This window comes from Panthera onca, chromosome X (assembly GCF_046562875.1).
Source record: "Panthera onca isolate mPanOnc1 chromosome X, mPanOnc1 haplotype 2, whole genome shotgun sequence".
Lineage (NCBI taxonomy): Eukaryota > Metazoa > Chordata > Mammalia > Carnivora > Felidae > Panthera > Panthera onca.
In genome coordinates, this window is record NC_138357.1 from 97,359,529 (window position 1) to 97,376,652 (window position 17,124).

Here is a 17,124-nt window from a genome sequence, read left to right on the forward strand (position 1 = left end):
AGAAAATCATGATAACCTAACAGAAATATTTGTGAAAAACAAACAAACAAAAAAGCTCAGATATAATACAGGACAAAGAAGAAAATAATTCACCAAAACATTCAAATTCATATTCTCAAAATTATTTTAAGGGAAGAAAATTACTTCATAAAATAAAAAAAGGCTGCTATAGAAGACAACAATTTGAGAATAAAATAAAGTTCTTGCAAACTAGAAAAATTAATGCAAAATTAAAAACTCATTAGAAGCCAGGTGCTCAGCCATTTCCCTGTCTTACCCAGGCTCTGATAGAACCTGAACACAGCACTCGTGACCCGCCCCCTTCTTCCATCCTTCACTTCTTTCTCCCCCACCCCCACATAACGGATCTTTCCTCCCCACCCCGCCCCCACCACTTCCCTGTAACGGATTCCACCCGTTGGCCCCATCGCAGAGCCGTTGCCTGGCACTGAGCCTACCTTCCTCCCGCCTCTCTCTTCACTCTTCGCCGGGCAGTCTCCGAGGACACTGCCACCTGCGGCCCTGCTGCTGCCCACCCCGCAGCCCTCGCTTCTGAGCCGCCTTCGCCTTCGCCTTGGTGCCAGCGCCGCCAGCCATGGCCACCGCGCCGTCCTCTCAAGTGCGCCAGAACTACCACCCGCAGTGCGAGGCCGCCATCAACAGCCAGATCAACCTGGAGCTCTACGCCTCCTACGTGTACCTGTCGATGGCCTTCTATTTCGACCGCGCCGACGTGGCCCTGGAGAATTTCTCCAAGTTCTTCCTGCGCCAGTCCCACGAGGAGAGCCAGCATGCCGAGAAGCTGATGCAGCTGCAGAACCAGCGTGGGGGCCGCATCCGCCTCCGCGACATCGTGAAGCCTGACCGCGACAACTGGGAGAACGGCCTCAACGCCATGGAGTGCGCCTTTCACCTGGAGAAGAGCCTGAACCAGAGCCTGCTCGACCTGCACCAGCTGGCCACCGACAAGAACGACGCCCATCTGTGCAGCTTCCTGGAGACCAACTACCTGCACGAGCAAGTCAAGGTCATCAAAGAGCTGGGGGGCTACATCACCAGCCTGCGCAAGATAGAGACCCTGGAAGATGGCTTGGCAGAGCACCTCTTTGACAAGCTCACCCTGGGCAACAGCGACAAGAACTGAGTTGGGACTGCCTTCCCATAGCCACAGGGTGCATGGTGACTTCCCTGGTCACCATGCGGAGCATGCATTTTGCAGTATTGCGCTTGCAAAACGTCCCAGTTTTTTTTCTTCCAGTTTTCCATAAATAAATGAAGTTATTTGGTTTCAATAAAGTTATTTGGTTCATAAATAAAGGTCTTGTTGATTCGTGTGCAAATCTCACACCTTTTAAGTTTTAAAACAGGTATTCAGGAGTCTCTCCACCCACCCAACCCCATCACTATGCAGCTCAGGATCTTTGAAGAAGGAGGGAGAAAGTATTCCATGGAACCCTGGAAAACACAAATCAATCTTCTCTTTATAAACAGTGTGGGATTGGTGGTGTGTGGTGGGGGGGTGGGATGGGGTGGAAGCGTGAAGTGGGGGGTGGGATTGGATGGGGTGGGATGGGGTGAAGTAGGGAGTGGAGTGGGATGGGGTGGATGGGTGAGGTGGGGGGTGGGATCAGATGGGGTGAGATGGGGTGAGGTACGGGGTGGGGTGAGGTGGGAGTGGGATTGGATGGGATGGGATGGAGTGGATGGGGTGAGGTGGGGTGTGGGGTGGGATGGGGTGAGATGGGGTGAGGTGAGGTGGCTGGTCTGGGGTCCTGGTGTCAATGGGTGCATATGTATGGTAAAAGTATAAAAGAACACGGTATAGAATTCACCATAGTGGTTGTCCCTAAGAAAGAAGTGAAGAATGGGATTAGACTGGTATTAAAGGGAGTCTTCAACTTCACTTTAAAACATTTAGTTTACTAAAATATGCAAATATTACTGATTGTTGCTGCTAGGTAGCAACATGGGGGCCCTGGAAGCAGAAATGGCAGAATATTTCTTTGACGAGCTACCCTGGGCAACAGTGACAACTGAACTGAGTGTTAGGCTGGTTTCCCATATACAGGGGAGTGACTCCCTAGGTCACCATGCTGGATGTGCATATTGCCCTTACAAAATATCTGAATACAGTTTCCTCCTTCAATTGTACCCTTTCTTCCATTAAAGTAACAGCAGTATACAAAACCCCAAATTATCTCACTAGAATGGTGAAAAACTACAAGGTCAAGGTTGAAGGTCAAATTTGTCATATTGATTATGAAGTAGAATAAATCTCCCTAAATGTTAATCCAGTGAGTCTGGCTGCTTTGAGGAATGCAGAGTGTGGGGGAGAGTTGAAGCTGGGAGGCCAGTCAGGAGATGTTTGTAGCTAGTCCAATGAGAGACATTGGTGGCTTAAACTGAGGTGGTGGCTGAGGAAATGAAGCGACATGGACAAATTCTAGTTGGATTTGGATGAATCAACAATATGTGCTTATACACCAGAGGTGACAAATGAGAAATGGGGGAAATTATCTAGGTTCTTCTATTTGTACTTGAACACTGACTTGATGGTAATGCTATTTATTAATCTGAGGATGCTTTCTGGGGAACATGAGGGGTGGGGAAGGCAAGTCACGTAAAATCTGAGATGCCTGTTAGATATGCAAGTGGAACTGTCATGCAGGGGGTCAGAAGAATGAATCTGGAGCTCAGGTGGGATGTCAGGTTTGGAAATACACACATAGGTGACATCAGATACAGATGGTGTTGAGGTCATGGGACCAGATAAGCTCACCAGAAACAGAGTATAGAGAGTGTGGCACAGCCAGCCAGCCCCATGCCCAGTGCAGCTACCATTAGAGGATGGGTTGAGATATTCAAACATCCAGAGGGCCGCTGGTCCCACCTTGACTATTATCTCATTGCACACTGTGACCATCTGTGCCCATACCCAGTGTCCCCAAATCAGCCTGTTTCTGACCCTAGTGTGGTTTCTGGTTTCTCTTTTCAAGATGTGGAGAGGAGGTGGCCTATTACCTTATCTTCATGGCTATTGGTAGAAAGAAATTATTTCACAGTAAAAATATTTCTCAAGGAAATGACAGAGCTAGTCTCTATGGACTTTTTTTCTGCTTCCCTTTAAAAAGTCCTCCCCTCTCTCAGTCCACTCTCTGACCGGACGAAATCTGTAGCCATGTAAACTTTAAGGTCATCCATGTCTGGGGAAAAAAAGACCCAAAGCATTTTGTTTCTTCTGCACCATGTGTAGTTTACAAAGATCAAAATTTAAAATTTATGGATTTTGTGTCCTTTGTTCAAAGACACATGGGTAGCTTGAATCTCTTTAAAGCTAATAGACAGCTTTGAAGTATTAGTAAAATATGAACATGTTTACCTAAGCAGTAATCTGCTTTCACATTTTCCCATGACTGTGCTTTAATACTTTCTTAAGAATGAGGATTATGGCCCTTTGAGTTTAGTTTCCAGAAAATGTTATTACGACTTTTATTTTTCCTAGTCATACTTGGTCTTTTCACTATTTCTTTCTCTGCCTACTTTGAGGACCTCTCCTCTCTCTGGGTTTGTGTTAGATTTTACCTATTTACTTATATACTTTAATAGGTACCCCTCCCATAGACATGAGGAAGCAAACAGCAAGCATCTTTTTGTGTGTTTAAAACCATCAGTTTGCTCAGGATCCTTCTTACTCTCCTATTCTGGAGAGTCAGTTTGTTGTAACAGTTTCTTAACCTCAGATGGCCTGGGTTCATATCTCAGCTTAGCCACTCATGTTGGGTGACCTTGAATATATTATTGAATTTCTCTGTGCCTCAGTTTCTCCACACTTAAAATAAGGATATTAAAAGGGTCAATTCCACTGGGTTGCTGTGAAGATTAAATAAGTTAACATATGTAAATCTCTTAAAACAGTGCCTGGCACAGTGTAAGTACTTTATGTGTTAGCCATATTTATTTACATCACAACCGTCATCATCACCACCACCACCATATTTATCATCATCTTTCACTCACTTATAAGTTCCTTTGTGTGTTTTGTGCTTTGTGGAAAAGATTGCACGTCTATACTTTGCTCCTGGGAATCTCTCTCACATTTTAGCCAAATCTGTCACCTTGCATATTGAGAAGGGGGGAAAAAAATCAATTCTCTGTAGCTTCTTTGGTCTTCAGGTTCAGCCAGGACTCAGCAAGGATGATTTGTGTTTATACTGCCCCTAGCTCAGGCCTGGGAGTGAGTTTTACCACCACAACTTTCTGTGGTAATCCTGCTATTTTGTCTAAATAGGCTTTCCTTTTTTTTTTCTTAATTTTTTTAACATTTAATTTTTGAGAGACAGAGAGAGACAGAGCGTGAGTGAGGGAGGGGCAGAGAGAGAGGGAGACACAAATCCAAAGCAGGCTCCAGGCTCTGAGCTGTCAGCACAGAGCCCCATGCAGGGCTCAAACTCACAAACCATGAGATCATGACCTGAGCCAAAGTCGGAGGCTTAACCAACTGAGCCACCCAGGCGCCCCAAGCCGGCTTTCCTTTTAAATTGCCTTCTAGAACACGATTTGCTTATTCTTCCCAAATCCAGGTTGCCTGATTTCCGTCTTGAACTTCTTTCTGCCTGAACTACTTATCACTCCTCAGAGATGGATAAGAGCAAAAGGACAAAGAACTCTCACTCTGATTCCCGCCATATGTAGGGATGTTTTGACACAAAGAGGTGTGGAATGGGATAAGAAATGGGAAAAAGAACCATATTAGGGATACTGATAATATAAAAATTAAAATTTATAAAAACACCATGAACTGTAGCACAGAGGTTCTTAAGTTTTTCTGCCATTAGAGTCACCTGTGGAGCTTTTACAAATCTTGAGGCACAGGCCACATCGAAGACCATATACACCAGAGTCCCTTGGGGCAGGACCTAGACATCCCAAGCTATGAAAACCGGTGCGAGCACCTTGCTACTCAAAATATGGTCTAGGAACCAGAAACATCAGCCTCACTTGAACACTTGTTACAAATGCAAAATGTGAAGCCCTATTCCAAAACTACTGAATCAGAATCCATGTCTTAACAAGATCCCAAGTGATGAATATGCATACTGAAGTCTGAGAAGCACTGGTTTAATTAACATCCTGGTACTCAAACATGGCTGCCCTGAGGTATCACCTGGGCAGCTGGACAATAATAATGCCTCAATTTACATGACTCAGTCATATAATCATTCAAGTGCTGGACCAATCACACTAAAAATGTACTCTAACTTCAACAGCAATTTTTTTTAATATATGAAATTTATTGTCAAATTGGTTTCCATACAACACCCAGTGCTCATCCCAAAAGATGCCCTCTTCAATACCCATCACCCACCCTCCCCTCCCTCCCACCCCCCATCAACCCTCAGTTTGTTCTCAGTTTTTAAGGGTCTTTTATGCTTTGGCTCTCTCCCACTCTAACCTCTTTTTTTTTTTTTTTCCCTTCCCCTCCCCCATGGGTTTCTGTTAGGTTTCTCAAGATCCACATAAGAGTGAAACCATATGGTATCTGTCTTTCTCTGTATGGCTTATTTCACTTAGCATCACACTCTCCAGTTCCATCCACGTTGCTACAAAGGGCCAGATTTCATTCTTTCTCATTGCCACATAGTACTCCATTGTGTATATAAACCACAATTTCTTTATCCATTCATCAGTTGATGGACATTTAGGCTCTTTCCACAATTTGGCTATTGTTGAGAGTGCTGCTATAAACATTGGGGTACAAGTGCCCCTATGCATCAGTACTCCTGTATCCCTTGGGTAAATTCCTAGCAGTGCTATTGCTGGGTCATAGGGTAGGTCTATTTTTAATTTTCTGAGGAACCTCCACACTGTTTTCCAGAGTGGCTGCACCAGTTTGCATTCCCACCAACAGTGCAAGAGGGTTCCCGTTTCTCCACATCCTCTCCAGCATCTAAGTCTCTTGATTTGTTCATTTTGGCCACTCTGACTGGCGTGAGGTGATATCTGAGTGCTCAACAGCAATTATTGCATCAAGAATTACTGATCTCACACACACACACGTACACATTTTTATCTGTTTTTCTGTTTTATCACAAATTAATTTGTTTTATAGCATGGGTTGTCCAACTATGGCCCACAAGCCAAATTCACATTTTTGCATCTATACTCATAAAGGATATGGATCTGTAGTTTTCTTATGATATTTCTGTGTGGTTCTGCTCTCATGATAGCATTGGCCTCATAGAATGTGGAGATATTCCCTCTTCTGTTTTTCAGACGAACTTGTGAAGAATAGGTATGAATTCTTTAAATATCTGATGAAATTCACCAGTGAAATCAAAAGCCTGGGCTTTTGACTGTGAAAAGTTTTAAAATTACTAATTTAATCACTTTGCTAATTACATAGGTCTATTCAAATATTCTAGTTCTTCTGGAGTCAGTTTCTGTAGTTTGTATCTTCTAGGAAGTTTTCTATTTCATCTAGGTGGCAGATCTAGTTCTGGTTCAAAGTACAGTAAAACCCTGCATTCTGAGTAAGTTGTTCTGTGAGTGTTCCACAAGACAAACAAACATTTCTAATAAATTTTAACTTGATAAACAAGTGATGTCTTATAATATGAGTAGTACCTGACTCTGAATGTCACATGATCACAATTGAACCAATGGTTCTTGTCCCTCTCTCTTGCTGCGGGATTGTGGCAGATCGTCTCCCATGCTCAGATGGTTGGTCTCAAGCCACAGTGTTTAACAGAAATCAGTGATTTTTCAGAATGTTGGAAGGTGCCCACAACTGGAACTGGTGTATTTTTTGTCACTTCAAAGCACCTATGGATAATCATTTGCTTTTCCATACAAGAGTAAGCTCAGGAATGCTTTGCTTCATTCCAGGTCAGGCTGCCTGCAGATATAGACACTTTCCTCTGCTGCCTTATTGCCAGTTACGTTAAATATAGTCTATGACAAGAGTTTATTAATACTGTACTGTAGTCAACATCCATGCAAGTGTATACAATAGCTCCCATTCAGAAAAGGTTGAAAAGAAAGGCAGTAAGAAGGAGATGATTACAGTGGAAGTTAAGAAGGAAATCAAGAAGTACAAATGAGGCAAGAGAGTGGCTGAAATTGCAAGATTTTATAAGAAGTCTACGTCGACGATATGCACAACATTAAGGAAGAAAGAAGAAATAAGGGTTCTAGATGCATCAAAAGGAGTCACAAGAATATCAAAGCAATGGCCACGTGTTCTGAAAGATGTAGGTAAAGATGTTTGGATAAATCAGAAGAACTAGCAAGTGATACCATGACTGAGAACTTTATTTGCGAGAAGGCAAGGGCCTTGTACGCTTGACCTCGTAAGTAAACTGCCGGGTACGTCAACAGAAAGCGAAGAAGGCTTCAAGGCAAGCAGGGGATGGTTTGATAACTTGAATAGGAGAAGTGGCATCCGTGTAGTTGTGAGGCACAGAGAGGCTGCGAGTTCAGATGCTAAGGCAGCTGAGGCATTTGCTACCAACTTCCAGAAGCTCATGGTTTCCGACTGTTACCTGATGGAACAAGATGTTAACTGTGATGAAACGGGGCTTTTTTAGAAAAAGATGCCAAAGAGGACCTACATTACAGAAGAAGAGAATGCAATGCCTGGTCACAAGCCCATGAAAGACCATCTGACCCTCTTATTTTGCACTAATGCAAGTGGGGATTTCAAAGGCAAGCCCCTGCTCATGTAACATTCTGAGAATTCATGAGCCTTTGAGAAACGCAAGGTGCAGAAAAGCCAATTAAATGTTATGTGGAGGTCCAACAGCAAGCTTGGGTCACTTGTATCTTGTTCGTTGAGTGGATCAATGAGGTCTTCAGTCCTGCAGTGAAGAAATACCTTTTAGAAAAGAGTCTGCCACTCAAAGCCTGGCTGGTTACAGATAATGCTCCTGCTCATCGTCCAGGCTTTGAGGATGACTTACTGGAGGAACTTGAGCTCATTAAGGTCAAGTTCCTTCCTCCCTACACCACTCCAATCCTCCAGCCCATGGATCAGGTCATTTCAAACTCTAAAACACCAAAGCACTATTTTAGCGATGCTTTCAGGTCACTGAAGGAACAAACCTTACCCTCTGAGAGTTTTGGAAAAATCACTTCCGTATTGTGAACTGCCTCAAGATCATCAATGAAGCCTGGGATGGGGTCACCAAGAGAACCCTCAATTCTGCTTGGGGAAAACTGTGGCCTGATTGCATTCTTGGACATGACTTAGAGGGGCTTGCTCATGAACAGGAGCTGCCACTTGTCGATGAAATTGTGTCCCTGAGGAAGACCACGGGACTGGAGGTGAATGAGGACAACATTCAAGAGCTGGTGGAGGAACATGGCCAGGGGCTGACCACCGACAAACTGATGGATCTGCATTGCGAGCAACAGCAAGAGGTTATGGAGGAGCTCTCGTTTGCAGAGGAGAAGGAGAAAAAGGCAGAGGAATCCCTCATTTCAAATGAGATTAGGGAGATATGTAAAATGTGGGAAATAGTGCAAAATTTTGTAGAAAAGCACCACCTGAATAAGGCTGTAGCAGTGCGAGCCATTAATCTGTTCAAGGCCAATGCAATGTCACATTTCCAGGAAATCCTGGAAAGGAGGCAAAAGCCTGCGTCCATTGGATGGGTTTCTTATTAAAGGTGCATGAAAACAAAAGGGTTCCACTGAGCCAATAGATAGCAGTGATTCCTTTAGGGATAGTGAAAGCTGTACTACACAATAACCCTCCTCTCTCTTGTCTCCCTCACACCAGTCACGAAAGTTTTCAAAGGTAAGTGAAGGTTAATTTGTTTTTCTTTATATTTTGTATTTTATTATTTTGTACTATATTACAGTAATCATTTTTTAAGTTTATTTATTTTTGAGACAGAGCGTGAGTGGGGGAGGGGCAGAGAGAGGGGGAGACACAGAACGCGAAGCAGGCTCCAGGCTCAGAGCTGTCAGCACAAAGCCGGATGTGGGGCTCGAACCCACAAACCATGAGATCATGACCTGAGTCGAAGTCGGATGTTCAACCGGCTGAGCCACCCAGGAGCCCCTGTAATCATTTTTATTATGAATATTTTTGGGTTGTAGAACGAATCATCTGGCCATTATTTCTTATGGGGAAATTCTCTTTGATGTACAAGTGCTTTGGATTACAAGCATGCTTCCGGAACGAATTATGCGAGCAAACCATGGTTTTACTGTATTCCCCTTTTGCTTCTATAAGTGAGGCAGTGATGTCCTTCTTACATTCCTGATTTTAATAATCTGTCTTTTCTCATTTTTTCTTGGTCAGTCTAGCTACTTGTTGTCAATTTTATTGATTGTTAAAAGAACCCCACTTGATTTCACTTGTTTTCTCTATTGTTTTCCTGTCCAACATTGCTTTTACTTCTGCTCTAATCTTTAACATTTTCTTAGTTCTGCCTGCTTTGGGTTTATTCGGCTCTGACCTTTCTCATTTTTAAAAAAAATTTGGAATGTTAAGTTATTTGGGATATATATTTTTTAATGTAACCATTTGCAACTATACATTTCTCTCTCATCACTGCATTTGCTGCATCCCATAATTTTTGGTATGCTGTGTTTCTTTGTCATTCATCTCAAAGTATTTTCTAACTTCCCACGTGATCTCTTTTTGACCCATTGGTTATTTAGAAGTGTGGTTTAAAAAAAAGTTTTTTTTTTAATGTTTATTCATTTTTGAGACAGAGAGAGACAGAGCACAAGTGGGGATGGTGCAGAGAGAGAGGGAGACACAGAATGTGAAGCATGCTTCAAGCTCTGAGCTGTCAGCACAGAGCCTGACGTGGGGCTTGAACTCATGAACCGTGAGATCGTGACTTGAGCCGAGGTCGGACACTTAACCGGCTGAGCCACCCAGGTGCCCCATAGAAGTGTGTTGTTTAATTTCCACATATGTGTAAATTTTCCAAATTGGCTTCTGTTATTGATTTCTAATTTTGTTCCATTTTGGTCCAAAAACATTCTTTGATTTCAATCCTTTTAAATGCATTGAGGCTCATCTTAGAATATACTGTAATCTGGAGAATATTTCATGAGTGCTTGGGAAGAAGTATTCAGCTGTTGCTGGGTGGAGTGTTCTACAGATTTTTGTTAGGCCTAATTGGTTAGGAGTTTTAGTAAAGTCTTCTACTTCTTTGTTGCTTCTCTTCCTAGTTGTTCTATACATTATCGAAAGTGGGAATTGCAATCTCTAACTATTTCTGTCTTACTGTTTCATCCTTTGGTTCTGTCAGTTTTGTTTCATGTATTTGAGGTTTTCTGGTTATGAACATGTACATTTATAGTGTTATCTCTTCCCAATGATTTGAATTTTTTATCACTATAAAACATCCCTCTTTGCCTCTAGTAAGAATTTGTGTCTTCATGCATATTTTTTTCCTGATATTAGTATAGCCGCTGCTGCTCTCCTTTGCCCACTGTTTGTATATTCTATCTTCTCTCTTTTTACTTTCAAACCATTTGTTTCAATATAATTCGTATCCTGTGTAGACAGTATAGAGTTGGATATTCTTTTTTATCCATTGTGACACTGTCTTTCTTTTGATTGGAGAGTTTAATCTATTTACTTTTAATGTTACTATTGATATGGCTGATTTATATCTGCCATATTGCTATGTTTGCTATGTATTTCCTGTCTTTTGTGTTTTCCTGTTCTTCCTGTACTCCTTTCATTTGTATGAAATAGATATTCTCCACTGTACCATTTTAATTCATTTTTTCCCCCTTATGTTTTAAAGTTATTTTTTAGTGATTTCTCTAGGGAGCACAATATGTATGTTATCACAATCTACTTCACCTTACTTGAGGGGCACGTGGCTGGCTCATTTGGTAGAACATGAACTGATAGCTTAGACAAAACCACCATTCTGAAGTGCTCACAGTTCTGAAGGCTGGGAAGTCCAAGATCAAGATGCTAGCAAGGTAAGTTTCATTGAGGCCTCTTCTCTTGGCTTATAGATGACAGCCTTCTTGCTGTGTCCTCATGTGGTGGAAAGGTGTCTCTTCTCATAAGGGCACTAATCCTATAGCTTTATTACCTCCATAAAGGTCTTATCTCCAAATGCAGTCACACTGGGGGTTGGGGCTTTAACATTTCAATTTTGGAGGGATAGAGAAACATTCAGTCCATAACATAACCTGAGCCAGTAAGACTTTCAGCCTTTGTTGATGGATCTGCAAACATAAATTGGGGAATGCACTAAGGTTCAGTAAGTTTACAAGTCTGCTATGGCTTTTACTTCCTTGGTATGCAAGGCCTCGCATTCAACCAGAGACAAGTAGCTAACTGGGCCTTTCTCTGGTCTTCCTGATAGTGCACACACCCTTGCAGCCTTGCAGATGTACACAGCCTTCCAGAACATCTGGGCCATGTGGTGGCTTATTAAAGTCTATGATGGCTGCCTTGTTGCCAGATCTCTCTGTTAAATTTATGGCTGATTTTCCTACCTGTAATTCACACCAACCCATACTGCAACCCTAGGTTAGCTGTGATGTTGGTCTTCCTCAGCTGTTTGCCATGAAGTTAGCTATTGTTTTTTTTTTTTTTAAGTTTATTTATTTTGAGAGAGAGAGAGAGTACAAGTGGGGGAGAGGCCAAGCAGAGAGGGAGAGACAGAACCCAAAGTAGGCTCTGCACTGTCAGTACAGAGCCCACTGTGGGGCTCAAACTCATGAACTGTGAGATCGTGACCTGAGCTGAAACCAAGAGTCAGATGCTTAACAGACTGAGCCACCCAGGTGCCCCAGCTATTGTTTTTAATATCACCCCTGAGCTTAGATTTTTTCCACAGTGTAAATCAAAAAACCTCTGTCCATCATCCAGGCCATTGATCCTCATGGCCTGCTGTATCCTAGTAGAACTACTATACAACAGAGCAAGGGACAAGGAGGCAGCACAGGAGTTCAGGCTGTAAATGCCACAGATTTTCACTCCCCCCCCCTTTTTAAAGTTTATTTATTTATTTTGAGAGAGGGAGAGCATGAGTGCAGTGGGGAGGGGCAGAGAGATAGGGAGAGAGAGAATCCCAAGCAAGCTCCATACTGCCAGAGTAGAGCCTGATGCAGGGCTCAAACCCACAAACCTTGAGATCATGACCTGAGCCAAAATCAAGAGTTGGATGCTCAATCAACTGAGGCACCCCTCCACTGTTTTTCTTGAATAAACATTCGCAATTTGTTGTATGCTTTTGGTCAATTTCCATAGTACTAAAATAGTTATTTTTTACAATTTTTCCAGTTTAGCATTGCTTTTTGGAAAGAAAATTAGCTGAATCTCTTACTCAGCCATGCTGACAGTCAGTTTTCTAGATGGCTTCACTAATGAAGTGTGGAAAGATGGAAACAGTCACTGTGGGCCTACCATTGTTACCATGTACAAGTGCCATCTAGTTGATTCTAATTTGGATACCTAAAAAATACTAGGTGAAAAATTTATATTTTCTATTACACGAAATATACATTTCTATAGTGAAGTAAAATTTAAATTCATTGTTATCACAGCCATTAAAAAAACAAGGACTCACTTTTTGTTTTTCATTTACTTCAATATTTTCTTTGGAAAAAGAATACTTAAAAAATTCTTTGGAAAATTCAAACTTAAAAAAATTTTGAAATGTCTATAATGTAGCTTTTCTAAACTTAGAAGATTAAGAAATTTTCTAAGCTCTTTACATTAACAGAGACTAAATTCTGGTGGTATTATATATATGCCTCCAAAGTAGGAAGAATTTTTAGAAATATGAATTGAATTATAGCTTAAATTTACTTGTATGGAAAAATAAAAACAATTCCCCATGAGTGAGCGTGTGTGTGTGTGTGGTGCAGCTATTGCCTTTTTATTGTACAGGATATCTTGGGTGTGCACTGTTTGCATGCAATATCTCTATATATCATGAAGAATCATTTCCTTTTTTCAGAAGCAGAGTGGGATGGGGATAGATATGTTCAAGAGTCACAATATATTTACCTTAAGTGAATTTAGAACGAAATAATTAGTGTTCCTTGGAATGAATTATGGCCAAATTTATCTTAATTTCTTGATGCTATTTTGTCATCCCTTCCCTTCATACAAGCAGGGGTTCTCTGGGTTTATGTTGCTAGGTCAGTCGCAGCTTTATTTAGGTTTATTTAGAGGGACAAAGACTGGTAGTCTGGAGACTGGATTTTGATTCGGTTGCTGCTGTGCAACAGCAGAATGCCCGGGAGGTAATCCACTTACAACAGTGAGTATAAGCAGTGGAATCGCTATTACTATATTTAAACGCCGATGGTTGGCAGGAATGTGCTAAAGTCTGAATCTAACAGCTAATTATGTCACTGTCCCTGCCCAGGGCAACTGCTACTGAAAGGACATGCTCACGTGATGAGGAAGACAGCAGAGGTGGTGGTTTGGAGCTAAATGTTACTTTGTTGCTGACTCACGGGAAGAGGTTCAGGATGTTGGCTGTGGTTTCTAAAGAGCACCCAGCCGTTTTCACCTTGTGTATGAAGTTTCCACGTGTTTTTTTAAATTCTAATTTTATGCTTATTATTTTCTCTCTCCTTAGTTTTCCTCACAGGAGAAAAAGCCAATTCAGTATTGAAACGCTACCCAAGAGCTAATGGACTTTTTGAAGAAATAAGACAGGGCAACATTGAGCGTGAATGCAAAGAAGAAATCTGCACATTTGAAGAAGCAAGAGAAGCTTTTGAAAATAATGAGAAAACTGTAAGTACACTGGCAATTTTTAAGAGCCGTTCACAAGCTTTGCCTACCTTTTGGATGGATGTCTGCAGTCTGCATTCCCAAATGGCGTGCATTGCTACCAATTACAAATCGATCCCACACTGCCTTTGTGAAGAACTCTGCAAGTGGCATCTAACTAAGAATACTCTGTGGATAGTAGAGCCAGGTTCACTTCCCCGTGTGTTGGTCTGTCTTCCAGGGCCCTGTTTCCACAGGACTCTGCTGAGCTCAGATGGATCACCCTGGCAGGGGGGGAAGCACTTGTTTCACACAAGGCTCTGTTGGGGAACAATATAGATATCATCACCTGACTCTGCTTAATCAGTGAGAAAGAGTGGACGAACCTAATAGAGGCTGACACGGTTTTAAAAATCTTTTACTCCTGGGGCGCCTGGGTGGCTCAGTCGGTTGAGCGTCCGACTTTGGCTCAGGTCATGATCTCACGGTTTGGGGGTTTGAGCCCCACGTCGGGCTCTGTGCTGACAGCTCAGAACCTGGAGCCTGCTTCAGATTCTGTGTCTCCCTCTCTCTCTCTCTGTCCCTCTCAAAAGTAAATAAACATTAAAAAACATTTTTTACAAATAATAAAAATCTCTTTCTTGTAGTACAAAAGAAAAGATATATCTATTTTTGAACTCAGCTCCCTTCTCCACTTTAAGAAAAACCCCTGTTCACCACTCTTTACTCTAGAGGGCATGCTCTTCCAGGAGAGCGGGGCTGGAAATGCAAACGGCAGTGGTGTAAATTCTGTGGAACTGCTCTGCACTTGGAAATTACATTACCAGAGGTAGCCAGCATATAAAGATCCATTCCCGTGCACCGACCTTGAAAATAACACTGGGTGCTAAACAAGTGATGTTAGATGTGCTAGAACACAACTGAGTACGCCTGATGTATCACTACTGTACTGCTTTATGTGATTTCTTGTGAGTGTATGTGTCAATGTGTGTATATTTATGTGTGGGGTTTTTTAATTGTGATTTTCTAAAAGTTTATTTAGAGAGAGAGAGAGCACAGGTGCATGAACAGGGGAGGGGCAGGGAGAAAGGGAGAGAGAATCCCAAGCAGCCTCTGCGCTGTCAGCAGGGAGCCACCATGCCATGCCATGCCATGTGGGGCTCATTCTCACCATTGTGAGATCATGACCTGAGCCAAAATCAAGAGTACAAGGCTTAACCGACTGAGCCACCCAGGTGCCCCTGTATGTGTGTGTTTTAACACAAGTGGCTTGGTCTTAAAGTAGCCATATTCTTAGACCAATCCTAAGTTATTATGTACTCTAAAGAGAATAAAGTGCCATTTGTAAATGTGACCCAAATGTTATTTAGAACCTTCACTATCTATACCAAATATCACGAAATGTTTCAAGTACAATATGGCTCATGTTTCTAAAACATACATAAAATCTGGTTCTTCATATTGTGTTTTTTTCAATGAATATAAGTTTTAAGTTGTAGATATTCTACAGTTTTCCCAAAGGTAATGACTTTTCCTCCTAATTTATCAATCTCCTTTATAGGAAAGGCAAGTTACTTGTTCAAAATGCACTGTGTGAAAGAACTTAATACCAGTGAACAATACTATTTTGAACTTAAAAATGTAAATAATTTAAAATTTACAGGAAAACTGTAAGAATACAAAAAATGCCCCTGACTAATATTCACCAATTACATTTTCCACATTTGCTTTGTTTTCTCTCCCTTCCCCACCCCCTTTTCTAGTAAGCTGCCTATATCTTGCCTCTCTATTCCTGAAAACTTCACTGTGTATTTCCTTAAAAAATTACTAAACCACTATCAATGATCAAATCACGAAAATTAACATGGTTGCAATATTATCTAATAGTTACACTCAAAAATCATTCTAATAATATCCTTTATAGCACTTTGTGTCCACTCCAAGAACCAAGTCTGTCTTAGGAGCTACCACAGTAGAGATGTTTGCAGTTTTTAGTGTTGGCTGAATACACTATAAAGGTTCCAGGCTTTTGTAAATGGTTCTTGAAGAGAAAGAAAGGTATGGAGGAGATAGGAGGTATCTGGACAGGGCAAGAAAGAAGGGCAACTCACAACCAACGACGTGTCACCAAAAAAGGAAAGGAAATTACACCTGTCTTCCAACTTTCCACATCCCTCAAAAATTTAAGGAAATAAAACCCAAACCGCAACTCCTTGGGGAAAACCCAGACAAAGTGGAGTAGAGCTGGCAGAAACGTGGGCACGAAGAGGTAAACTCGGGCAAATTCCTCCTTGAGAGTGGAGGGAGAATAGAGTGGGGAAGAGCGAGCAGAGAACCCACAGCGTCTCGGTGGAGTTGGGGCGTTTATGCTGGTCTTTTTTTTTTTTTTTTTTTTTAAAGAGAGTGTTGAAGGCGTTGCGTTTTTAACACAGCCACACGGTTCTCGCCTTAAATGATAACAATGACCCCAAATAGCATACGTGTTACTCCAGAGCCCGAGGAATGGCCACGGGAGGACGGAGAGGGCGTGGGACGTCGCATTGGGTCTGGCGGCCCGGACGGAGGAGAGGCGAGGGGTGGCCATCAGGGAGGCGGCTGCAGCCCCAGGGTCCCCGAAGGGGCAGGCTGGAGCGGGGCGGACAAGGGTAGGGGACCCAGAAGGTTGGGGAGGGGCGGAGAGGCGGTGGCCGTCCGGGCAGTGGGGCGCGGGTTGGTGCGGGGCGGGAGGCAGGGGTCGCGGCGCGCCGGGCCCTCACCGCTGCTGAGCGTGGACTCGCAGTGCCAGATGTCCAAGCTGGCGGGTTTCCGGCAGGACTCCCACAGGGACAGGTAGTACTGGTGGTCGGCCGTGACCCAGGCCGGGCTCAGCACGGCCCCCAGGTCCAGACACAGCGCCAGGAAGATGCACACCAGCCCGACCAGCTTCAGCGGGGTCAGCACCGACACGCGCACCTCCTCCATGCCGCTGCCCGCCGAAGCCATGCCCCGGGCGCCGCGGCCGCCCGCCCCGCCGGAGGCGAGGTCGCCAGGCGGGTCCGGAGAGCGGGGAGCCCGACCTCCTCTGGAGGGAAGCAGCGGAGCCGCCGCGCACCGGGAAGGTGGGTCTGCGGGGGCTGCCGGCCCGGGTGGGGGTCTTCGGCAGCGGCAGCGGCAGCGGCAGCGGCAGCTACGGCGATTCCGCCGCGGACCTTCGCCGCCAGCCCCGCGCCGAGCTCTGCCGGCGCCTGCTCCGCCCCTGGGCTGCGGGAGGCCGTGGTGCTGGGGGAGAGGCGGCTGCACCTGGGCCTTGGCCTCAGGCTCTTGCTCCAGGCAAGAAGGGCTGGAGTGCGCCTGGCCCTGCCCCTGCCCCTTGCAGGGCCAGTTTCCTTCTCTGAACCCAGAGGCTGGTGCCTGGAAAGTGCCCC

General features: G+C 43.6%; 1 protein-coding gene and 1 pseudogene across 1 annotated transcript in view; one reads left to right on the plus strand and one right to left on the minus strand.

Moving 5' to 3' along the window:
• Positions 1–16,870, minus strand: part of PRRG1 (proline rich and Gla domain 1) — a 316,191-nt gene extending 299,321 nt beyond the window's left edge. Inside the window, exon 1 of the mRNA XM_081794168.1 lies at positions 16,477–16,870. Within this exon, the coding sequence (XP_081650294.1) occupies positions 16,477–16,702 (226 nt within the window). The 5' untranslated portion in view covers positions 16,703–16,870. The remainder of the gene's footprint in view (positions 1–16,476) is intronic.
• Positions 419–1,325, plus strand: LOC145713545 (ferritin heavy chain pseudogene; annotated as a pseudogene).
• Positions 16,871–17,124: the final 254 nt, after the last annotated feature.